Source organism: Antedon mediterranea, chromosome 4 (assembly GCF_964355755.1).
Source record: "Antedon mediterranea chromosome 4, ecAntMedi1.1, whole genome shotgun sequence".
NCBI lineage: Eukaryota > Metazoa > Echinodermata > Crinoidea > Comatulida > Antedonidae > Antedon > Antedon mediterranea.
Genome location: NC_092673.1, coordinates 16,919,114 through 16,946,951, shown reverse-complemented (window position 1 = coordinate 16,946,951; position 27,838 = coordinate 16,919,114). Strand labels below are relative to the sequence as shown.

General features: G+C 34.4%; 1 protein-coding gene across 1 annotated transcript; it reads right to left on the bottom strand.

Annotated features, from left to right (window-relative positions):
- On the bottom strand, positions 1–26,215 carry LOC140047619 (uncharacterized). Its single transcript, XM_072092656.1, has 22 exons — positions 26,125–26,215; positions 24,997–25,089; positions 23,609–23,756; positions 23,120–23,205; positions 22,722–22,786; positions 14,944–15,028; positions 13,920–14,077; positions 13,210–13,299; positions 12,904–13,083; positions 12,494–12,751; positions 11,980–12,174; positions 11,096–11,290; positions 10,597–10,902; positions 10,361–10,432; positions 9,425–9,638; positions 8,286–8,321; positions 7,802–7,843; positions 6,406–6,432; positions 6,075–6,131; positions 5,131–5,640; positions 4,642–4,685; positions 1–3,148 (listed from the first exon to the last, which is right to left on the bottom strand). Exons 1-21 carry the CDS (start codon positions 26,213–26,215, stop codon positions 4,666–4,668), a joined length of 2,928 nt encoding a protein of 975 aa, XP_071948757.1. The 3' UTR covers positions 1–3,148; positions 4,642–4,665.
- Between the last annotated feature and the right edge of the window lie 1,623 nt (positions 26,216–27,838).

The following is a 27,838-nucleotide window of genomic DNA, read 5'->3' as shown; positions in this document are numbered from 1 at the left end:
ACCAAAACTTTTATCTAACGATTGACACATCACAGTTTAGCAAACAAGTCGGCATAGATGAGCTCAGTGATTGCTGTTTCTCAGTGATCTGTCATACTTTACACCTATCCTATCACATCAAAAGTCAAAAATTCAGAATAATAATTCCTGCTCATTTTTGCAGTGTCATTTATTTCGTTAAAAAAATTAGGTGCATTTATACCAATGTAAACCTTGTTTACATATTATATATGTCAAAGGTTATAAATTGTATTTCCAGTCATTTTATGTGAAAATGTTTCATTACTACAAATATAAATGTCTCTATTCTGAACAAAATGACACCAAAATCGATTGAAAATGATCAGTAGTTACTGAGATATACAGATAAGAGGTCAAAGGTCAAACTGGGAGAAACGTCATTTCCGGTCATTTTTTGACGAAACTTTTCATTAGAGTAAATAGAAATATGTGGTTTGTGAACAATTTAACACCAGAATCAAGTCTCTACTGTTTATAGTTGCCAAGATATGAAGACTTTTTGTTTTTATGGTGGCCATTTTGAAATCAAGATGGCCGCCATACCGGACGTTGGACACTTGGCACCCCCCGATATTTTTAATCTATATACATCAAAGAAACTTTGTGGCAAGTTTCATGCTTTGGTAATAAAGTGCACAACTTGGCTATTTTTATGGCACTAACTGCTCTACTAAACTGTCTACTACAGCATTGAGTAGACAATTGACAACTGAGTTACAACTTCAATATGTTTACAACTGTCTACTACAGCATTGAGTAGACAATTGACAACTGAGTTACAGCTTCCAATATGTTAACAACTGTCTACTACAGCATTGAGTACACAATTGACAACTGAGTTACAGCTTCAATATGTTGACAACTATCTACTACAGCATTGAGTACACAATTGACAACTGAGTTACAGCTTCAATATGTTGACAACTATCTACTACAGCATTGAGTACACAATTGACAACTGAGTTACAGCTTCAATATGATGACAACTATCTACTACAGCATTGAGTACACAATTGACAACTGAGTTACAGCTTCAATATGTTGACAACTATCTACTACAGCATTGAGTACACAATTGACAACTGAGTTACAGCTTCAATATGTTGACAACTGTCTACTACAGCATTGAGTACACAATTAACAACTGAGTTACAGCTTCAATATGTTGACAACTATCTACTACAGCATTGAGTACACAATTGACAACTGAGTTACAGCTTCAATATGATGACAACTGTCTACTACAGCATTGAGTACACAATTGACAACTGAGTTACAGCTTCTATATGTTGACAACTGTCTACTACAGCATTGAGTACACAATTGACAACTGAGTTACAGCTTCAATATGATGACAACTGTCTACTACGGCATTACCTACTTTATTTCATGATTTCTTTGGTCTTTTTAATACACAATTACTCAATTTCCTTGAGGAAACTAAAAGTCTAATTTTCTTTTTAATCTTTTTATAAAATCAATAATAGAATTTGAAACGGTAACAAAATTGAAATTTGTAAAGTTCTGTTTTAAGAAAGCTGACTGTATTTGACAAAAATCTTGAAATCAATGTTGTCGTTTCATTTGACAAGCAAGGCTGCATTCCTTGAACTACTTTTTTTTTTACAAATGTTTTTTATAAAAGAGGGAATCAAGAGTGGATTGTGACTTTGACCTTTGGATTATTTTTCAAAACAGAAGAAACATTTAAAAAAAATTGGATGTCTGTATATTGGAGAGAATGTAATCAATGAAGTAGATGAAGTCTTGTTTGTTGGAGTAAAATTTGATAAATTTCTTTCATGGAAAAATAATATTGATAGTTTATGCCCAAAATATAAGAAAAAAAAAATTATTATTTATTTGTTTATGGCATTGAGGTCTGGAGTAACACATATTCTTCTTACTTAAATCAATTCTTATTAAAAAAATGTCATTTGATTTTTGCCAAAATATAAAAACAGAAATATAGCAATAGGTAATGCCTGAGGAACAGTAGGAATGTTTTATACCCACATGTATATTTTTAGGTCACATGATGACATTTTTTTTGGTTTTCAATTATCAATTTCTTTTTATTTCGGAAATATCACCCATATTAATAAACTTATAAAAAGAAAAATCGTAAACTCTAAACTTTAGTATATAGAATGCTTCTCCATCTACAATACATTTTGGAGTTTTGGAGCATATGTTTGCAAACACAAGCAACAAGGATGTTACCACTATTCAACATACGTTGCATGAAACCATAGGTTGATTTTCGCATGTACTTATTAAAGGAAGGGACACCATTAGGCCTACTGTTATTTTTTGTAATATTCCAGTATTGTTATTTTGTTTTGTCATCTTTTTTTTGTTGCTAACATTCATGTACCATTTAGTACACTGAAATCTTATAATAAATCTTTCAACAGTAGAACCCCTCCTCTTTACTACTGGAGTAAACCCCTTCTTTAGTACACCCCCATTCAGGGGACACACCCCTCCTCTTTACTACTGGAGTAAACCCCTTGTTTAGTGCACCCCCATTCAGGGAACACACCCCTCCTCTTTACTACTGGAGTAAACCCCTTGTTTAGTACACCCCCATTCAGGGGACACACCCCTCCTCTTTACTACTGGAGTAAACCCCTTGTTTAGTACACCCCCATTCAGGGGACACACCCCTCCTCTTTACTACTGGAGTAAACCCTTCTTTAGGACACCCCCATTCAGGGGACATTTCCTCATAAAACGAGGGGAAATATGTTTTAACTCTACAGCCAACTCCTCCAGGGGACAACCCTATTAAAGGGACAGGGACACGTTTGAGAGTGCCAAATGGTTGATTTAATCCTATTATAAGGGGACAGATAATTTTTTGTGGAAAGAGAACACCACAGACAATAACTAGTGTGTTTTAATCCTGGGATACCAGGATATCTATGCAATTGTACATTGAGGTATGACACGCTAACATTACATCGCAACCCAATCGCTATTTAATTCGCAGATAAAATCGATTGTACTGGTACCAGTTTTCAACACTTTAACGTCGTCTAACATTTGTATAAATTTGTCCATGTTTATTGCATCATTGGGCTAAGTCTGTGACTTAAGTCTTCATCATCATCCTCTGAGAGATCTATACGAATGAAAAATAGTATCAATAAATTTAGTTATCATGGTATCATGATTATTGTGGAAATTGGTTATCCGCCTCAAGCGGATAAGCATTTGTTATTGTAGTGTTACTTTTTTTTTTTATTATTCTTCTTTCTTTCTCAGATTTTGTGCAGGCTTTTTCTCTTCAACATGATGCTGTAACTTGGTCAACATTATAGACATTTAACTGAAGATGTGCAGTCAAACTTTTTGACGATGTCAGATCCGCGTAGCGCAAGTCACGCGCGATTTTCTGAAAATCTTAAATCGGTCATAACTTCGAAACCGATAAACATTTTTTAACGTAACTTTCAGCCACGTTTGCTTCACATCAATTGCTAACTTTTTGTATCGCTACCGAAATTTGTAACATTAGAAAGTGCGCGCGTAAACGGCGTTTGAAATGTTTTATTCTTCTTATTTTGTACACGTTGTTTCTCTTATACATAATATGTTGTATAAACTTGTTCAGCATTTAGACATTTAACTGAAGTTGTGCAGCCAAGCTTTTGGACGCTGTCAGAGCCGCGCAGCGTAAGTTAAGCGCGATTTTCTGAAAATCTTAAATTGGTTATAACTTTGAAATAAATGAATATTTTTTAACGTAATTTTCAGCCATGTTTGCTTCACATCAATTTTTAACTGTTTTATAGCTACCGAAATTTGTAACATTAGAAAGGGCGCGCGTAAACGGCGTTTGAAATTTTAAAATGAATCACGAGAAAACAATCAAATAAAAGGATTTATTTTGTTATTACACTGAAAGGGCAGTTTTAATTCTGAATGGGCTACTTTTTGGAAAAGTCATAAAAGTACTTGATGCGCAAGATACGTTTTGTTGCGGGCGGATAACCAAACTTGTCCAAAGTGACGAGTTTAAATCTAGTTGTAATTGCTTTTTTAAGATTATGAATAATGAATATAAATTCATAAAACACCACAATATTTTCCAATGTAATAAATTCAGTATAATAATAATATAAGAATAATAATTGATCATAATCATTGTTGAAATCATAATCATTATCTGAATATGATTACTTACAGTATGATAATTCATGGAATGCCACAAAATCATTTCAAATTTCATGTAATAAATTCAGTAGATAACATTCTTATCATAATTAATGTTTTAAGATTATGAATACAAATTCTTGAAAAACCACAAAATCATTTTCAATTTTAAGTAAATAAATTTGTTGAAATCATAATTCATATAAATTAAATTCAACAATTTTCTATATCTATAATCAGCTTTTAGAAACAACTACAAAAAAACTACTCACTCTAATTATTTTATTCCTATAATAAGTTACAGTATATTCTTTGTTTTATAAATCCTAAATTTTTGAGTAATATCCTCAATATCACCAACTTCTATGTCATTATCATCTTAATCATATTATAATCATATATGATCTTCATTTTTATGTTTATCTCCCAATTTTGTATAATACTTAATTAATAATTTACCTTCACTTGGTTTATGATGCTGTCTCATTCTTTCCCACTATCGTCTGTAAATAATCAGGTAAAACTTTTATGATTACAATTAATAGTGGAGCACTGTGGTTAGAGCATTGGACTTGCAATCAAGAGGTTGTCGGTTCAAGCCCCGGCTCGGTCACTGCAGTGTTGAGTCCTTGAGCAAGATTCTTTATCCACATTGTTCCTCCCCACCCAGGTGATAGAAATGGGTACCGGTATGTAAAAAGTACTGGGAAGGTAAATCAGACTCGTTTGTGCGGGAGGAGTGGCGTACCCCACACAAACATACACACTTAGTGGAGTCTGGCCCAAACGCTATGGAAATGGAGATGGGCACCACGGCCGTTAGCATTAGCTTAGGTTTCGACTTTACCTTTTTTTTTTTTACAATTAAACCAAATATTTCATTTTAATCAAATTACAATTACGTAAATTGTTTACAAAATGAATACAAAATAAAATACATATTTTTACCAAGTAATTTTTTTTTTGCTATTGTGCCGAGACGATCTGCAAACCTATTTATTTTGTTTGGATCATCTGCTAATTCTTCCTCTTTCTCTAGATGGAGAACGGCATTCCAAACATTTGAGAAGCTATGTATTCTCAATTCATAGTTTGAAATAATTCTTTGGAATGCTTCTGGGTCAACTTGTTTCAGGGCCTTAAACAGTCGCTTTCTGTAAGATGACAACTTGGTTCTATCAGTATGTCTATTCAGAACGCTGTTGTCTGTCATATACTTTGATACAAGATCTTTGGCCTGTGCTATTTCAGATGTATTTGTAATCTCTAACAGCAAATTAACATTGGTTGGTGAGATTAAACCTTTAACTTCAAGTGCATTGAGTAGGTCATTTCCATTGAAATCTTTATTTGTAATGTCACTGACATCCAACTTATCAAATAGTAGGAATCTCAGCCAACAGTATCTTTCACCATCAAAGCACCTACTGAGACCAGCTTTTAGGTCTCGGAAATTGTCTGCAAATAAAATTACAGGACATTCATTTGACATCAAAATAAATTTAATTTATTTAATTATCAGTATAGAATATCAACAATATGTAAAATCAAATTATACAAATTGAACAGTAATTGAGGTCAATAATGAAAAAAGTTCAAATCTAGTTTTATTTTTATCGTAATAATCCACGTTATATTCTTTGTGTTCATTGTATGATCCTAAATATAGAGAATATATTATGATCATTATCACCAACTTAAATTTCAAATTATTATCATCTTGTTCATCATCATTATGTGTGTGTGTGTTGTTCGATTTATAAAGCGCTTATACAATCAAAAGATTGTCCCAAAGCGCTGAGAGAAAAAACAGAAAGAAATTACAAAGAAAAAAGATGGGTTTTTAGAGTGTTTTGAAAACTATATCTTTTTCTACAGTACTAGTATCTTACCTTCACTTTGTTGGTGGCTCTGTGATGTTCCTTCTCTTTCATCCTCATCACTGCTGCCTAAAAATAATAAAAATGAGAAGTATATGTTTAAAGTATGTTAGGATTTGTTTATATACATGGCACTTTTACACTGGATGATCGAGATTTGATCATTAAGAAAGTAGTGCATTACTAAAACTCTGTTTACACTATCAAACTTGTTTGACAAAAAAAGTGTGCTGTGCCCAAATATGAGTGATATGCCCAAATATGGTAGTGATATGACATCATCATGTCCATATGTGGGCACATCACATTAACATTAGTGACACATAGGCCTAATATAACATACCTTGATTTGAACTTGTCCCCACATCATCTGTAACAAATAAAATATACAATAATGAATTCAATGGATGCTATACAAATTCTACATTGCCAGCAATACAGCACATTATCACATGTTTAATTGTTATAATAAAGGCAGCAATGTATTTTTTTAAACTATTAAAGTGTTTTAGATCATCATCACATTCTGTTATTTCTTTCATCATTTTATTTTTTATTCGATCAAAACCAACAGTGATGAAAACCGCCACTAACATAAATTTGCTACTTAAAATTGTCTATACCAATTTCATTTATGGAAAGGAATCACGTTGGCCTTCATCCAGTCATTGAGAATGTTACCGGTTGAGAGGGATAAATTAAACAATTTTTAAAGCGGCTCAGCAATAAATGTAGCAGTTATCTTGAGCATAGTAGAAGTTATACCATCTTGACCTGGTGATTTACCAAGTTTAAGCTTGTTTACGAGTCGCAATACCAAAACACTTTCATGAATATAAATTTGATATCTTGCTATAGTTATATTCTGTTTACTAGGGTAGGAAGCACTCGAGTCGGGGATGACGGGCCAAGTCACACATTGCAAGGGCATATCACATACTTAGGTTTGGGTTTAGTTTTTTTCCTCAGTTTCTACTGTATGATCAGCGCTTTGAGAGGTTTCACAACATACAGAGCTTTATATTAGTCCATGATATTATAATATAAATACTCTGCGTATTTGTTAGACTCTCACAATGACGTGCCATATACACATATCCATTTCTAGAACATGTATGCACTGAATAAATCATGGTGCCCATCTTATGCTAAAATAAAATTCATTGATATTAACAAAGACAAATAATTTATTATACAAATAACGCACAAGTCTAAATTTGTGCGTTGGAGGAGATGCGGCAAACTTGAGGGTATTTACAATGGTGTATGTTGCACAACATTGTTAATACCAGAGAGTGCGTTGCATCTCCAGTAACGCACAAACTTAGAATTGTGCGTTATTTGTTTTACAACATGGGTCTATGAATTATTATCACCACTCTGCTCAGCGACCAAATCACCGACAAGGCCTAGGGAGCAGCAATCACCACTTTGCTTGCCGACCAAATTACCGCCTAGCCTAGAAAATGCCTAGCACGATCGGTAATACTCTGCCATATGATTTACATGCAGTGGTGTTATGCTTTTTTGCTGGGAACTTTTTCCACTTCAGTACATGATAGTGAAAAATAAGAGCGCACATGTGACTCATTTCAGCGCATCTGATTGGCCACTGTACATCCTTGAACCCATGTTATAATACTAGTTAATTATCATCGAGTCCATAAAAGTAAAACATAGGTACAATTTAAATTTTTTTTTAGATAATCTATTTATCTGATATATAATATTTCAATCACCTTGGTCTGGTTTTCTTCTTTTTCTTCCCTTTCCAATTTCATCTGCAAATAAAATGAAAAATATTACACAGTTGAACCTTCTGTAAGTGGACACCATTGGGTCCAGAAAAGTATCTGCTTATAAAAGTGCCTACTTATGACAGATTCAGCTGATAGTATCAATTAAGTGTTTGTTAAGGGAGGGGAGGAGCACTGCATACCATGTTTAATAACTATAATCATGTGAGACACAAAGATGAAATGGCCATGCAAGTAATCTACAACAAGCGACAGCTCATCTGAGCTTATCCAATCCTTCACTTGTCATTGGTCAAATTACTATTGTTGTGCCTACGTTCTTGTGTTGCATCCTAGAGATCCAAATAATCGTCATTGAGGGCAGCACAGCATTAACAAAGGCAAATACTTTATTATAATTAAATATCATTGAGTCCATAAAAGTACAACATTTTGCAAAACTTATCTACTTATTTCAATCAATTACCTTGATTTGAATTTCTTCTTTTTCTTTCTGTTTCATCTGCAAATAAAATAAAAAATATTAGTTGTAAGTGGACACCATTGGGTCCAGCAAAGTATCTCATGGATGCACACCAAGATGCAATGCACAACTCATCTGAGCTTATCCAATCTTTCACTGGGCATTGGTCAAATTACTTGTTGTGCCTATATTCTTGTGTTGCATCCTAGTGAGCCAACAAATTAAACTCTTCTCAAATAAAAAAAAAGGTTTATAATATTGAACCAACATTAACATTTTTTTTATTCTAAATATCTTGACATTAGTAAATAGATTGTTAATATTTTAATTCATTCTCTAAAGTAGAAATTATCAATAATGATTCTGATAGTACTACTACTGGTAAGACGAATGAAGATATCACAGCTAATAGCAGCATGTTGTAACAATGTATAGATTATCAATAATGATTCTGATAGTACTACTACTGGTAAGAGGAATGAAGATATCACAGCTAATAGCAGCATGTTGTAACAATGTATAGATTATCAATAATGATTCTGCTAGTACTACTACTGGTAAGAGGAATGAAGATATCACAGCTAATAACAGCATGTTGTAACAATGTACAGATTATCAATAATGATTCTGATAGTACTACTACTGGTATTAAGAGGAATGAACAGCTAATAACAGCATGTTGTAACAATGTATAGATTATCAATAATGATTCTGATAGTACTACTACTGGTATTACGAGGAATGAAGATATCACAGCTAATAGCAGCATGTTGTAACAATGTATAGATTATCAATAATGATTATGTTGTACTACTACTGGTATTAAGAGGAATGAAAATATCACAGCTAATAGCAGCATGTTGTAACAATGTATAGATTATCAATAATGATTGTTGTACTACTACTGGAAGAGTATTATCAAATGTCTATTTTCAAATAAGGTAAGGTATCCTCTTTTTCTATTCTATAATTATTTAAACATGTCACTTTTTTGCAAAAATAGGTCACAAATTGTTTATAGAACAGAAATAGCCTTTTGTTTTTCAGTTTCCTGTGCTCTATGAGTGAGAGTCCTTCATGAAGAAAGTAGTGTATTAATGAAAATGTACTTAATTAAAATAAATAAATTTAATGACTCTTACCTCCAAACAGCCGCTTGTAACATGTGACATCCATCGTAACAGACTTGCCAGTTTCTGTGCACGTAAACTTCCTGCATTGGAAATCTTTAAGAATTTGAAAATGCTTTTTGTCTAATTGATCACTACACCGACAAGGAATGCATCTCTTGAATGGAATCCCTCTTCTACCACCATCTTTAGATTGCTTGAATGACTTCTCAACTGTTGACAAAACCTAAAGATATAAATTTAAGGTTGATTTGAATTTAATTGAATTTAACAAATATCATATCAACAAATATAAAAGCATCAATGGTGCAGTAGCTTACAAAGTTAGAAATTTTATGTAATGTGAGGCAGGCAATGTTTTTAGATTTATGGTGTAAATCTGAAAACTTGATTGGGAATAAATCTTTTAATAGGCAGATACATATTAAAATTAATTACAATTCAATTACAAAAATAAAAGAGAACATGGATGTAATTTGTTTACGCTGTTTACGGTTCTACTCCGTGTCCAAAGTTGGATCACCGCCTTTTTAAATGACCTAGCTTCCCGGACCTAACATTCGTCACTGATTTACGATGGACACATTTAATCAAAAATAGGTGTGTTATAAAATAAATAATGAATATTTTGTATTCGTTGAATGGAGAGAATATGTTATTCATTGATTGCTCTATTTTCGGCTCTGCTTTGTTAAAAATAGTGCAGTCAATCTTTCAACTCATAAAATATTCTTACCATCCAACTCATAGACATTCATTATTATACTATACAATGCAATGTTGGAAAGTAATATGTAATTGGTTTTTAAAATCAGTATACATTGTAAATATGCAGACATTTTCAGACATCAAGCAAACCTGACAAAAAATTGAGGAGAAAACTTTCTACGTGTATTTTCATAAACTACCTCCAAATAGATAGATAACAAAACTGGTATAGATACATACCAATTTACATGCTTCAGCTGAAGGCTCCTCATTACTCGTTTCATCAAAAGAATCTGTTCTTTTAATAGCCATCTAGAAAGTAAAAATAGATGTAATGTTTTGTTATCAGAATTTAGTTTTAGTTTTATATGCATTTAAAGTAGATTCTGACATGACAGATCAGGGAAAGACTAAGCAACAATATTTAACTTTCATAATTTAGTGATATTTATTGAACATTAGAGATTATATATTACCTTTAACAAGAACTTTCGCTCATCATTCTTAGTAATAAATTTGTCAAGAGACAAAGTCACATGATGATTTTCGTCGAGGTAAAGTTCTGCATAATTACATGCGAGTATTGGGTTAACTCCTTCCTTTTGAAATTTGTTAAGGAATTCAATAATTAAATACGGAAACAACACGTCTGGCAGATATCCCTCAAAGTCATAATAGATAGGCCTGCTGATAGATTGTGAATCATCAGGTAATTGTCTCACTTTACTTGTCTTGATAGCAAGTCGCAGTGGCACAAAAAAGGATCGTTTTCCAACTGATTTCTGAAATTGTTAATTTGTAACAATGCCATTTAAACTATTTTAAGCAAACTAAAGATACTCTGTCATGTAGACATTTTCATTAGAAAGTTTATTCAAGCTTTGTCTGAACATTAAACATCCAAACTATTAAAATAATACTTTTTATCCCAAATCTTACATGCATAAAATGAAAGATTAAAGAAACAAAACCTACTGTAGATGTACTTGCCACATCTTGGCTGATGGTTGTCTTCCTCTCACAAATAAAACCTAATTGAATCATCAGTGCTACAAGGAACTCAAAATTCTTTCCGTTGTCAACTTTACTATCTTTCCATAATTTTCGCAACAAGTCTTCTTCCAGTATGCCTTTGTCCAGCTTATCAAAAGATTCTCTAAATTTAGCGGCCTAAAAAAAAACCAACTATCAACCATGCATCGTATTTTGTGAGGATGACGGAAATAGCATTTAGAATAGAGATGAACCATGTGTTGGTATTTGGTATAATACCGTATTGTGGTTTAACCCTTTCACTGTGCGTAACAATGAGAGACAGGTGATTTTTAATAAATTGCAAAAACCTACTAAATGAGATAATTTTGTAAATATTTTTGTGGTGGATAAAAAAATGGTAATTTGCATACTAATGACATCATTACAGAAGACGATATTAAAAAATATAGAGGTCACATGTAGTGCAGGAAAATAGTTTAATACCGGCATACCCGGTAATGATGGTTATATGCAGTTGGACGACATGTTTATACCCGGTAATACCGGGTACACGCAGTAAAAGGGTTAAACTGTGAAATGACTCCAAGTTAGTTTGCTATTCACTTTTATAGTTCTTCAATTATAATAGATTGAAAGCAGAATATTAAAAGTGAACTAATTAAAACTTGTAAAAAAATTACAGTGAATTACAAATGATGCCTTACGGCATACTTTTATTTTATCTATAGAAAATGTTAAGCATCTCTATCAAATATTATCAATGACAAATTCTTTGCTAAGGAATAATAAATTACACAGAACAGTAGTAATTATACTACTGTAACACGTTTTTACAATGCAAGACATTACATGAGTCTACTTACGGGATATTTTGGGGGAACCACAGTTACAAATTTGGTGACAATTTCAACCAGCCTCATCGGATCTAGCACGACTTTATCTCTTAATAATTTGTTGTCAGGCATGTAAACAATTTCACCAATATCGTACAAGTAGTTAAGCAGGACTGATTTGTTTTTTTCTTCAACAATACCATTCTTACTTGTCAGAATTTTTATCTAAAAGAAACAATAATTAGTATTATTCAGAATTAAATAAAAAATGTGGGTATTACATGAAAAAATAGTTTGAAATATTCAATTTCAATGGCTAATTACCTCAGTATTTTCAAACAAACAATTTATAAATAAAACAATGGCAGCAAATATCTGAGATGAAAATTTGATTTTGGATATTGTAATCTAATTGGCTAGTCTATGGACATTTTTTAATTAAAGGGTACTTATATTTAGAAACGTAAATTTTTTTTTTTAGATACTTGATAGATACTTGCGACTTAATATTTCAAAAAATGTAAACAAAACAAATAACATTTACCTCTTTTAAAGAACACAAAGAAAAGGAGGGCTGTTTTTTTCCTCTTAGATCATGTAGATCACATCGAAAACGCATCCACTTTAAAGGAAAAGGCTGTTCTAAAGCATTCATAAGCGTATCAATAACTTGTTTGAGATCACTAAAGCTCTTATCTGTAGTTGGTTGGCTGTTTTCAATGGCAAAATATTTGTGGTAGACATGATTTCCATATGGTTTAGTTTTAAGCACATCTTGAATAATTTTAAACACCTTTTCTGCCTGTTTGTATATAATTTTAATAACAGTTTACGCATAATAAGAATGTGTCAATTTTGTAATTTATTTAAAGTAATATTTAAAAACAGTTACAACTGCAATGTATCTTTGGTTGTGGCTATTTATAATAATATAGAAACAAAAGAAGTATTAACCTCATCATTTTGCTGTTTTTCTGTCTTACCAAGCTTACCCTTATGTGTACCCACAATAAGGATAGTTGGTTTGTCAACTTCATTCTCCTCGTCTTCTTCCACAATACGACTATGAGAATAAACTGACAGCATGTAAGATAATATGAACTGGAGATTGGTCCAATGATGTTGAAATTTCCTCTGAAAAAGAATTACAGAACAATTAACCACAGTTAAACTTGAAATGCTTAGTTTTTAAAAACTGTTCTTATAAAAGACTTGTTCAATCACAATACCTTACTGCTGCCATGCTCTAGAAATACTTACTCCAGATGAATCAATGAAAGTAGCAAGATCATCCAAGGGTTTACTGAGATCAAACACAACAATATATAGTGCTTGAAGTGTCATGAACATCTGCAAAAATATTTAAATATTGACTGATTAATATTCTTGAAGGCCTTTTGACAACATATGAACAAATATTATTTTTAATTGTATGTGGACCTTAAAGATGTATTGTCCCCCAAAAACATGAAAAATGAAGATTAATTAAATCAGAATTTGAATATTTATTTTGTAGTTTTAATAAAGTTAATCACTTCCATTGAAAAAAAAAACGAAAAAAATAATGTTTTCACTTATAAATTGACAAAATATAAAAATCCATTGGCTGGTAGCCAATTTGACAATTTTTTGCTTTAAATTACATTTTTTCAGGTATATACATTTTTTTTTTCGATCCAATTTGTGGTCAAAGTGGATAACTATTATGTTACATTAAAATGGAATATTAAAAAAAAAATATTTAAGAATTATTTTTTCAGGGGACAATACATATTAATATAATAAAGACTTTCATAAAGGTAAAAGGTAAAGGTATTAATAGTTGTCCTCAAGCTTAACTGAAAAGTGAGCTTGACCACTGACACTGACCAACAGCAGCCAGCAGTGAAGCGCCTACCAGATCAGCACGACGGGAGACCAACTATACCTTGGCCATACAATCATGTTAGTCTATACAGAAACCTACTTACCCGATGTAGACCATGGTATATTAATTGTCCCCCATGGTCCCAGATGTTGAATGTTTCTTCCAAAGTCTCCTCCTTATTTTCCTCAACTTTCTTGATTACATCCTTATCTAATTGTTGATCTGTATCAAATGGAACAGCTTGAGTAGCTGTATCAGTACCTGTAGTGGAAACAAATTTTTTGGTCATTCCACAAACGACGTAACAAGCATAATTTTATTTCAAAAATTTCAATTCATCATATTTAATCAGTCAGTTAAAAAGTTACTATGAGTATAGTTGTCTTCATTATCATCATATGAGCTTTCGCACCGGGAAGGTAAGTGAAAGGGGAAGGTAAGTGAAAGGGGAAGGTAAGTGAAAGGGGATGGTAGATATGAAAGGATACTTTAATATGTACAAACTATTAATCTGCACATTTGTATAAGCCCAGTATATATTTATGTATATTATATAGTAGGTGTAGACTGTGAATTCACTTTGATTCTTCTAGATTCATACAAAAAAATAAGCATCTTTGTAAGGCCCTTTTAAGGTTTTAATTAAGTGTTTTAGTTCATCTTTGTTTAACTTTGCTAACTAGGAAACATGCCCATCAAGCCTGCATGTACAGCGTCTTTCGACTATGTCGTGAGGTGGTTTCCCGATTAATCGTACGATCAAAACGGTACTGGGTATGATCAACTAGCGTTCGTGTTCCCACCTAATCATCCATTTATAGAAGTACTGATGAAGATATCAATCTGTGGCGACAATAGAATGGACCCGAGACCTGGCTATCTTCGACTTTTAAATAATAGAAAGTTTAGAAAAATGTTTTTGTTCAACTAGAAATGTACGTTGTATGTATATAGAAAAATGGTTGTAGTTTTCAAAATTACGTTGTATAAGTTGGACTGTCTAGGAGTGGGATGGCCGCTGCCATGTTAAACTTATTTATTAATGCTTTTACTACAAAAATGTAAGAATAATTAGAATGTTTTTGTCTTGTGTAATTATAATTAAAATTTAAGGGAAAGTTACATACCATCATTGTTGCCATCGTTATTGTAGTCAACAACAATACCATCCTCATCATCATCATCATCATCTGTAAGTGGTTTCATGTCAATCTGACACATAAAACAAAAACAATATATGGATATAAAAATGAAATAAATGTTTATTCAAAGTTAAATACAGTATTGTTTACAATTTAATATAAGAAAAACTAATATTATTTACTCTCAAAAGCAAAACCAAATTAATTTTTGGAGTAAATTTTAAAAGGATTGAAGCAAAAAAAAAAATGAAATAGCCGCTCATAAATGCATCATTGATTCATTTAGAAAGAAAGCCTAAGTGACTGGTTTGCAATAGTCCTGTAGGTACTACTTTATTCATTTTATGTTTTCATTCGTATCGGAACAATTACCCCCTGGACAACTACCACCCGGACAACTACCACCCGGACAACTACCACCCGGACAACTACCACCCGGACAACTACCACCCGGACAACTACCACCCGGACAACTAACCCCCGGACAACTAACCCCCGGACAACTAGCCCCTAGGACAACTAGCACCCGGACAACTACCCCCTAGGACAACTACCCCCTAGGACAATTACCCCCTGGACAACTACCACCCTAGGACAACTACCACCCTAGGACAACTACCCCCTGGACAATCACCCCCTGCACAACTACCCCCTGCACAACTACCACCTGGACAACTACCACCTGGACAACTACCCCCTGGACAACTATCCCCTGGACAACTATCCCCTGGACAACTACCCCCTGGACAACTACCGCCCGGACAACTACCGCCCGGACAACTACCGCCCGGACAACTACCGCCCGGACAACTACCCCCGGACAACTACCCCCTGGACAACTACCGCCCGGACAACTACCGCCCGGACAACTACCGCCCGGACAACTACCGCCCGGACAATTACCACCCTGGACAATTACCACCCTGGACAATTACCACCCGGACAATTACCACCCGGACAACTACCACCCGGACAATTAACACCCGGACAACAAACACCCGGACAACAAACACCCAGACAACTACCACCCAGACAATGATCCCTCTAGGACAACTAACATCCGGACAAGTATCCCCCTAGGACAACTACCATCCGGACAATTACCCCTTAGGACAACTACCCCCTAGGACAACTACCCCCTAGGACAACTACCATCCGGACAATTACCCCTTAGGACAACTTCCACCCGGACAACTACCCCCTAGGACAACTATCCCCTGGACAACTACCGCCCGGACAACTACCGCCCGGACAACTACAGCCCGGACAACTACCGCCCGGACAACAACCGCCCGGACAACTACCGCCCGGACAACTACCGCCCGGACAACTACCGCCCGGACAACTACCGCCCGGACAACTTTACCCCGGACAACTACCGCCCGGACAACTACCACCCTAGGACAACTACCCCCGGACAATTACCACCCGGACAATTACCACCCGGACAATTACCCCTTAGGACAACTCCCACCCGGACAACTACCCCCTAGTACAACTACCCCCTAGTACAACTACCCCCTAGTACAACTACCCCCTAGGACAACTACCCCCTAGGACAACTACCCCTAGGACAACTACCCCCTAGGACAACTCCCACTAGGACAACTCCCACCCGGACAACTCCCACCTAGGACAACTCCCACCTAGGACAACTACCCCCTAGGACAACTACCCCCTAGGACAACTACCCCCTAGGACAACTACCCCCTAGGACAACTACCCCCTAGGACAACTACCCCCTAGGACAACTACCCTACTAGGACAACTACCCTCTAATCCAACTGCTATTCCCCTATAGACCGGCAGCCCAGAGACATTTGGTTAGATGAGCTAGGTACCAATATCTGACTATTTGAGTGTGTTGGGGGTCACTTGAAGTGAATGAAAATGGGAGTCTGCCGGGTACCCCCTGCTGCGTCTAGACCGGGGGGACCCCGAAACGTGCTAAAAAATCGGCACAGGTTAGATGAGAGAGATACCACCCAATTTTACCACCATGGGATGCCCATTGGCATCCTTAAAACAGTATCACAAACGACAGACTTTTTCTCTGCTGCAAAAGGCCCGCCAGACCCCCCGAGGGAGGGCCTAAAATGGGGTTAGCATAGATGAGTGAGGTACCACTCAAAATCAATTCCAAACGAACAAGTTGTGTTCATACAATACTAAATGGATAACAACAGACTAATTGTCTGCTGCACCGCAAGTGCCAGACACCCCAAAGTTAGACTAGAGGCCCCCCTTCCCCCAACTAACCCAGCTTAGATATTGTAGATACCACCAGCAACCAATGTTATATGATTTAGCACATTGTAAGCAATACCAAATGACCTATTACAGACTATCTGAACACTGCCCTGGCCCTGGCAGACCCCTCTAAAGTTAGACTAGAAACCCTCTTTCCCCAACTAGCCCAGCTTAGATATTGTAGATACCACCAGCAACCAATGTTATGATTTAGCACATTGTAAGCAATCACCAAATGACCTATTACAAACTATCTGTACACTGCCTTGACCCTGGCAGACCCCTCTAAAGTTCGACTAGAGACTCCATTCCCCCAACTGGCCTAGCTTAGATATTGTTGATACCACCAGCAACCAATGTTATAATTATGATTTAGCACATTGTAAGCAATACAAAATGACCTATAACAGACTATCTGTACACTGCCTTGGCACTGGCAGACCCCTCTAAAGTTCCCCCATTTACCCCAAGTATATAGCCTACCTTAGATATTGTAGATACCACCAGCAGCAAAAAAATAACCACCCAAAACAACATGTTTAATTGAATAAAGTTTAACTTTAATCGAACTAACACAAAACAATTGAAAATATATCAATGACGATAAAATGACCATTACCATTCTAAAGGGGAAAATAGTTTAAGAGTTTCAATTAAAACTTATATAATTATAAGCCAAATATATATAACAAGTATGGATTCGGGTAAATTTAGCATTCCTTGCCTTTGGATGTCAAAGATACATCCGTCTGTAACTCTTGGACATATTTTGAGAGAAAGCTTAGTAATCACCCTAATCAAATTCAGGATGGTAGTAACTTAATCTAAAGTGATTTGATTAATTAATAGTGGGTAATTTTAAATGCTGTATATTATAATCTTAATCCTGTATTCATATGTATATATATATATTTATAAATCCAAAGGCAAATTACTGAAAAAATGACAATGCTGTGGGTATCAGTGGCTGGATCTCAATGGAGATACAAAAAAAAAGCGAAAAGCTAAATCAAAACGATAAAGTAAACAGCCAGAAAAGTTAGCAGAGCTTTCGCGCAACACTAGCCCTTCATCAGTGCAAGTCTTATATAGATGCGTTGAGGCTGCAAACGTGCTCAATTGGAATCAAGAGCGAATATATATTTTTATAAAGTAGATGGAACACGGACGTCTACTACACGGTGTTTCACGTTAAACGATCTTCAGATAGACTGAACAATACCGTATCTCGATCGAAAAAAATATTTAAAAAAAAAATTATAAATATATATAATTTTTTTTTATGTACTTTATTTATGTAGATATGTAGTACTGTATCTATTAAAAAAGGTATTTGAACAAAATTAGAGATCTCAATGAGATCCAAATTGACAATTGCCGCAAAATCCTCACTGAGTTTGACGTTGAAATTCACTCTAGAACTAAGAAGTTGAAAAGAGAACTTCCTGCATCCTAGTTTCAAAACAAACTCAGGATTATCGCCAATGACTGCCGTAAACAATCAACGATAATGGCCCGAAGGGAACATCACAAATTTGGTCTACCATGCAGACTTGGTCATTTCAACACAAATGACTCTACCTTCGGATGACTTCAGGGCTTTTAGGAAACCCTGCAGAAGGTTCGTTGGGACATATAACAAGAATCAGAGCAACACCTCTGATTCAGTTGTTGAAATTGTCGACTTTCCGAAGGAGAGAAAAAACTTCCTTCCCGAGGACTTAAATTCTGCCCAAAACCAAGGCAGGTCGGCGCACAACAACTATCTTTGGATATAGAGTCTTTTTCTAGAAGATTACGATTACGTGAATATTTTGCTGATTCAGACAGCAGCACCACGCAAAACGAAGGCAACGTTAACAAATTTAAACCAAAAAGTTCCTGGAATCCACCTAAAAATCGTTGTCCAGCTTTAGAAACATTTATCCAGGCTATTGAGGAGGATGTACAAAACTACGTCCCGAGTCCAGATAAACGTGACAATCTCAAAACAAGAGAGGCAGGCCATTGCCAAATTGCGTCAGCGTAATGATATCATCATTAAACCCGCTGATAAAGGTTCTGCCACTGTTGCTATGGACATCAAATTTTATTAAGAGGAATCCTTAAGACAGCTTCATTATATATCGTAAACTCACAACGGAACCCACCCCGGAAATTGCGGATAAGGTGGCAAAATCTGTTTCTGTGATGGTAAAAAAAAACACTCCATCGATCCTAAGATTTACAGTTACCAAATCCACTAGTAGCGTTGATTTTGTGGACACTATAGTGACCATAGAAAATGGTACTCTCAAAACTGACCTATTCCGTAAACCCACTGATAAAAATATGTACCTGCTCCCTAGCAGTTGTCATCCCCAACATTGTACTAAAAACATACCGAACAGTAAAGCATTACCTATCAGACGTATCTGTTCTTCAGATTTAGATTTTCAGAATCGTACCGAAGAACTAACCGGACATCTCCGGAATAGAAATTACAAACCTATCAACCTAGGTTGCCTCCATTACGGGGCTATTAATTTATTGAGAAACATATGCCCATTCTACAGTCCACAGAACGTCTCAAGACTGTTTTTCCGGAACCACCCATTATTGCATTTCGTAGACCTCCCAACCTTCGTGATATATTAGTCAGATCCAAATGTAAGAGTGAAATTAACTCTCATGACAGTCAAAATTTGGGCAGTCACCTTTGCGGCAAATCTTGCAAAACTTGTTCATTGGTTGATTCTACTGAAAAATTTAAGAGTAACCAAACTGGCCACATTTTTCGGATAAGACAATCAATTAATTGTCTAACCAAAAACGTCATTTATCTCATATACTGTAATATTTGTGGCAAACAGTACGTCGGAGAAACCAAAAACACTCTCCGTATGAGAATGACACAACACAGATCAGCTATCAACACATTAAAGCTTGTTCAACCTGTAGCCGAACATTTTAATTCATCTGGTCACTCGATAACAAATTTCAGAGTTATTGCAATATTCCATGTGTCAAATGGAGCGACAAAACTTGCAAAGACAAGGAAAACCACTGGGAATTACAACTTAAAACCACAAAACCTTTTGTACTTAACATTAGAAACATACTCCCAGGTTGGTAAAATTATTCCATTGTCTACCTAAATTTAAGTATCAATATTAACCACCATTTAAGCTGTTTTTAGTCGCGTGGACGCGACTCTATAGTTCACTATGTCGGCGGTCGGTCGGTCTGTCGGTCTGTCTGTCGGTCCGGTATCACTATGCGTTTTAGCACGCGACTTATGGCTGTTGGCCGTGTTTAGTTTCATTCCAAAATTGTTTATACTGTATCTCTACCAAGCTACCTTCTTTGTTTTCTACTCTTATTCAGACTCCACCCTGTCTCCTTTTGTTGTATTTCTTTTATTCCTGTCCACCCAGGCAGCACTTGCCAGCTCTTATCCTTCACTTGCAATGATGAAGGGCTAGTGTTGCCCGAAAGCTCTGCTAACGTTTCTGGCTGTTTTACTTTAGCCTTTTGATTTAGCTTTTCACTTTTTTTTTGTATCTTTATTGAGATTCAGCCACTGATACCCACAGCATTGTCATTTTTTCAGTTATTTGCCTTTGGATTTATATATATAAATATATATAGAGGATTAAGATTATAATATACAGCATTTAAAATTACCAACTATTAATTAATCAAATCACTTTTGATTAAGTTACTACAATCCTGAATTTGATTAAGGTGATTACTAAGCTTTCTCTTAAAATAGGTTGCAAGAGTTACAGACGAATGTATCTTTGACATTCAAAGGCAAGGAATTCCAGATCCTCACAATTCTTAGCAGGAATGCTAAATTTACTCGAATCCGTACTTGTTTATATTTGGCTTATATAAGTTTGAAGTGAAACTCTTAAACTATTTTTCCCTTTAAAATGGTAATGGTCATTTTATCGTCATTGATGTGATATATTTTCAATTGTTTTGTGTTAGTTCGATTAAAGTTAAACTTTATTCAATTAAATATGTTGTTTTGTGTGGTTTTTTTGTTGGTATCTACAATATCTAAGGATATACTTGGGGTAAATGGGGGAACTTTAGAGGGGTCTGCCAGTGCCAAGGCAGTGTACAGATAGTCTGTTATAGGTCATTTGATATTGCTTACAATGTGCTAAATCATAATTATAACATTGGTTGCTGGTGGTATCTACAATATCTAAGCTAGGCCAGTTGGGGGAATGGAGTCTCTAGTCGAACTTTAGAGGGGTCTGCCAGGGCCAAGGCAGTGTACAGATAGTTTGTAATAGGTCATTTGGTGATTGCTTACAATGTGCTAAATCATATAACATTGGTTGCTGGTGGTATCTACAATATCTAAGCTGGGCTAGTTGGGGAAAGAGGGGTCTCTAGTCTAACTTTAGAGGGGTCTGCCAGGGCCAGGGCAGTGTTCAGATAGTCTGTAATTATAGGTCATTTGGTATTGCCTACATGTGCTAAATCATATAACATTGGTTGCTGGTGGTATCTACAATATCTAAGCTGGGTTAGTTGGGGGAAGGGGGGCCTAACTTTAGGGTGTCTGGCACTTGCGGTGCAGCAGACAATTAGTCTGTTGTTATCCATTTAGTATTGTATGAACACAACTTGTTCGTTTGGAATTGATTTTGAGTGGTACCTCACTCATCTATGCTAACCCCATTTTAGGCCCTCCCTCGGGGGGTCTGGCGGGCCTTTTGCAGCAGAGAAAAAGTCTGTCGTTTGTGATACTGTTATAAGGATGCCAATGGGCATCCCATGGTGGTAAAATTAGGTGGTATCTCTCTCATCTAACCTGTGCCGATTTTTTAGCACGTTTCGGGGTCCCCCCGGTCTAGACGCAGCAGGGGGTACCCGGCAGACTCCCATTTTCATTCACTTCAAGTGACCCCCAACACACTCAAATAGTCAGATATTGGTACCTAGCTCATCTAACCAAATGTCTCTGGGCTGCCGGTCTACTAGGAAAACAACACCCTCTGAACAGCCACACCTATATCATGACACCTACACCGTAGGTTATAATTACGATCTTGTAAAACTTACTGAACTTCAAAACAGAGGGAGAGAGATTGATCTTATATGAAAGCTTTTCAATTTTTTAATATGCGTATCGTCAGCAGTTATTTTACATTAAACGAGAATTGATAAAATTATTAAAATGTATTCCAATCTTGAAAAATAAAGGGGTGGCTTATTTTATTCTTGTGTGACATGAAGATGCCGTATATAAATCTAGGAACATACAGTTTTCCTAGCTGCACCAGTCAATCAAACAGTCTTTCATTTAAGATCAATCTCTCTCCCTATGTTTTGAAGTTAGTAGTTGTCCTAGGGGGTAGTTGTCCTAGGGGTAATTGTCCTAAGAGGGTAATTGTCCTAAGAGGGTAGTTGTCCTAAGAGGGTAGTTGTCCTAGGAGGGTGATTGTCCGGGTGGTAGCTGTCCAGGGGGTAGTTGTCCTAGACCCGTTTTCATTACACTATTACTGACATACGTTTACAGTTTTCTTTTTTCTCAATTTGTCAGTGACCATTTTTGTATACTGTTGTATTGTATTACCTGTAGAGAAAGAGAAAGTGTGTACATATTATTTCAGTAGATACGTTCATATGTGACTATACTTTGGATATTTTACCACTGTCAATGTAAAATTACAATTACAGTACATCATCATAAAATGTAACATACAGTAACTTGCGCGTTATAAAGGGATCATAGAGTAACAATTGTAATGTATGTGACACATACTACAGTTGTATGCATTGAATTCAATTCTATGTCTCCATTTCATTGTGAACTTGTCTGTGTCTATGATAATAATTATTATTGATAATATTGTTACATAACGTATGATGGTGGGAAGAGTAATATGCTAAATGTATTCATGTTTACCACTATCAGCTTTAGCCTCTGTCCATGTTGTGCTTGCTGTTCTTATTACCGCTATGCCATCTGTAACTACATGCTTTTCCTCAAATCTGGCAAAAATATTTGAAACCAATTATGAACTTCAGTCATTTTAAGTACAGGTATTGTAAAACATGCACTTTTCTCCTTTTACTTCAAAACCATTTTAATATATTCATTAATTATACATTTAGGAAGTCAAGTTATCCGACCATTCGTATGATCTTTTTTTTAAATACAAGCCTAAAAGTAAATTCTATAATCAATAGAAAATTTGATGGTGTTATGATTAATGTAGAAACCGATTTATATATTTATAGACGTTTTTATTCAACTATTGTTATCTATCACTGCAATATTTAAAAAGTGGTAGTTTATCAAAAACAAATCAATAAAGTTGGCTGGTTTGTAATTCTTAGTTGACTCACAAATATTTTGTAATGTTCATTTCACTGTCCTACTACTACTACTTACTCTTTTCCAAGACATGCATTGATGAGGCATGTTTTACCCACTCCTTCTTGCCCAATCACTTTAAGCATTCCAAGATTGACTGGAACGGATCCATCTTTCAAGGCTTCATTGTATGCTTTCTGAAAATCTAATTCACGTGCAGCAATATCTGAAAATTGAATCAAGATTTTAATAGATTTTTTAAACATCTGGAGTAAATAAAGTAAAAAAAAACTAGAATTAGGTTATATGCATTGATTTAAATAAAGATAATTGATTTTTAAAAGATATATTGATTGATTGATTTTCTCAGAATCTTTAATTATTTATAATATAGGATCTTGCTAACGCGAATACAATAGCCGGTATCACAATCCGATTAAAGATCCCTCTGCGTATAATATCATTAACCACATTGTATTCTATATACTTTTAACTTTAATATATGAACTTTTATTTTGAAGGAAGAAAGTTAAAGTTTGTTATTTCGGCCTAAGAAAATGTCATAAATTTTTGATTGTCGAAATAAATTTTTTTTAATTTAAAATGCAATTAATGATGACTTTATCAACTTTTGTACTCTTAATTTCATAATAAATCATACATATGATACATACACTTCAAGAAAATGAAATAAAAAATATGTGTTCCCGAGCATTCTTACGATCTATATTATTTTTTAAATTTAGCATATTTTCACCATTTTGTTAACTTACACGTGCGTAGCCTGTCACTTTTGACATGCTCGTAAGAAAACGCAAATTCGAGTTGAAAAGTGAATAAAATATGATGATATTATATAAAGAAAGGTTGTACAACAGAAATCGGACAAAAAAGAGTGCGCATTAACGTTTAACAAGCAGTGTCTAATTTCATCGAAAATAAATGTTGACGATTTTGGAAATTTTAAGCGCGCGTACGCATGCGTTATATGCGCTACGCACGTAATTGTATTGTCATATGATGAAATAATGACCTGAAATTTATGAGTACCAAATTTTGTTTAAAAAAGTGATTCATGCTTGTGAAGATTACAAACGTGATTTCATTAAATCGCGCGTAGATCGCGTGATCGCATGATAATGCATAATTATAACCTAAAAATCAACAATCAAGCAAAAATCAAGCAAGCATGCCACATAAATCTGCAAACTAGCTTCATTCCATTATTACAGTATTTTAAATGGAAACAATCAACTGTTATTTATGATAAATAAAATCTCTCCATTTGTTATTTGTTATCAGTTGCACCCTTTTTCGCCTTTTTACAGTACTGCTCAGAAATGATTTTTTAAATAACATTAGCGTCTAATTCTCTCTTTACTGAAATCCCATTTTAATCACAATTCTGTTAAATTATATATAGATACAATCATAAAACATACAGCAGCTCTTATTCTTAAACTTACCACTCTCTGGCTTAAGAAGTTTTGTTTTCTGTTCGTCACTTGTCTGTTTCTGAAATTGTGTTTGAAATTGCTCATCAACAGTACTTGGTAAATCTAAAAAAATGCACAAAACAAAAATATTACATATTATATATTTTCATAAAAAACACTATATTAAAAGTCATAGCTTTTTTTTTTCAATGGTATAAGGTTATATAAGGCTCTGTGTGATACAAAGCCTTACAAACACTTGTGGGTGACTGTGTACAAGCAATCATTCATTCTAAATATACTATAATAATAATGTATATTTTTAACTACAATGTATACAGTTAACAACTACAGTTATTAATTTAAATTATGTCCAAAAAAAATTGTGGAACTCAAACTCATCCAAACATATAGACGTAAATGCAACATTTTTTGACAGCGATCCTGAATCTAAATCGTTGAAATTATAGCAACATATGGTTGATTAGCATGGTTTCAATGGGTAAAGTGCAAATAAAGTAATTCTGAAATGAATAACTGGTATGATTCAGAATTAGGCAGTAGGAAATGCGATTAAAAACATCTATCGTAAGTTTTCAATATGCTTTGAACTTTTTGAATGTTTTTATTTATATTCTGTTTTATGACCAGAAATCAATTTTGTTTTTATACCTGTTTGTCAAAACACAATAAAGATAACTCGAGCCGGATTGCTTTATAAACCATCTGCTATATGCTGCTGATTTATTACTATTTGCAGACACAGTAAAGGCTTACAAAATTTAATAATTATATTGGAAATATTTTGTGACATATGGGGTCTTAGTGTAAATGTAAACAAATAAAAAATAATGGTATTTAAAAAAGGTGAAAAATTAAGGAAATATGAAAAATGGTATTACATAAACATTAAAATGGAAGTTGTTAAATCGTATACTTACTTGGAAGTGGTTTTCAATTCAAATGGTCAGTGGAATAACACAATTGAACACAATTGTCAAAAAGCAAACAACGTATGGTAACTATTTACAATCAATTAATAGCAAAACAAAATACCTACCAGAGAATATATGGAAACACATTTTTGACAAAGTTTTACCAATTTTAATTTACGGGAGACATGGGGATTTTCGAATTTATCACCAATTGATCATTTACGGACACGTTTTTCAAGATTTATTTTAGGCATTGGAAACAGCGCATCCAGCGTGGCTGTCAAATCAGAATTAGGCAGACTATCCTTAAACATTGATTGCTTTATTTCTATTATTCATTATTGGTTACAAATCATTGAAATGGATCAAAATAGATTTCCTTTTAAACGTTACATGTTTCAACTAAGAAAAACTAATAGAAATGAACATTGTTGGGCTAAACAAGTTAATGATTTGCTTTGTTCCACTGGCTATGGCTACGTCTGGTACGATCAGAAAGTTGAAAACTAATATAAGTTTATTAATGATTTTAATCAACTTTATAATAATAAATAAACTGCGAGCTACTTAGGTAGTGCATTGTTTCTTTCATTTTATCATAATTTACCATAAAACGTACATCTAAGACAAGGAATAACCTGGTTTAATGTTTTTAAAGTAATATTGCATTATTTTTACAAAAAGTCGAAAATTATAGGGATGGGTCTTTGAAATAGATTTTGAACTCTTACCTAATGGTTTAATCTTGTATGTATTGGCTAAGAAAGTTCCTTAGACTATAAAAGTTTGTTCACTTTGTCATACATTACTATCAGTTTTGGTTCTGTATTCTCAACCTTTTTTAGTAGGCCTACACCAAGCCAAGGATAAATATTTGCAATTCAATTCAATTTGTTTATGCAATATTCAATAGATATTGAATAAATATTCTCCACACATATTAAAAATACATATAATAATAATTATATAAACATGTAAGATAATAATTAATAAAACATAGTATGTGTGGAAGGAAACCTTATAAGTATAAAACTTTATATTCTATTATTCTGTGTGTAAGTACTCTACTGAAAGCTCATTAATTTATAACAACTTTTACAATTATTTAAGCGTTTATGCTCAAATATTACTTATTATTTTGTGCCTATTTGCATGGGAGGTAAGTCGTAAGATAATACAATTATAGGAGCCAAGGTAAAATACATTATGTATGATGCTTAATTTTACATACAGAGAAATAGTATTCTTAATCTGGCTTAAAAGTATGTGAAGAAAATTCATTCATTGTGGAAACAAAAAATGGGATTAACAAGAAAATTAGATTTTTAGTCATGTGCAACGCCACTCTACAACTCACAATGTCGGTCGGTTGGTAAACACTAACTTGAGCAAGCGACTGCAGCCATCTATATGGCCTTGTTAAATTCAATATTTATCTCCTCCTATCGTAAATTGTTTGCCTCGATTGCGAATACATATTTTAAATATTACCATTACGGTATATATAAAATAGATTACATTAAAAAAAAAATATACATTTACATTTATATGCAATTACCGTATATTTCGGTGTATAAGTCGCACCTGTGTATAAGACGCACCCCCAACTGAGAGTAAAATATCGGTATTTTTTATATCGTCGATGTATAAGACGCACCTTATATTTCATCAAAACAATGTTTTTTTAAATTGTAATCAATATTATTGTGATAATATATTTTGTTATATCTACAACGGCGTCCTTTATTTAGGTTTTTTCTTACCTAGGCTCGGCCGCGCCCAGCCTCAACAAGTTCTTTCTCACTTGTTATTCATGAGTTTCGCCGCAACATCGAGTGCATGACCGTGTGTGTAACACGCACGTGTGTGGGCTAGCCTCGCTCGATCATTTCGAGAGGGCGCACGTTTTCACAGACAATCGTATTCGATTAGTATCT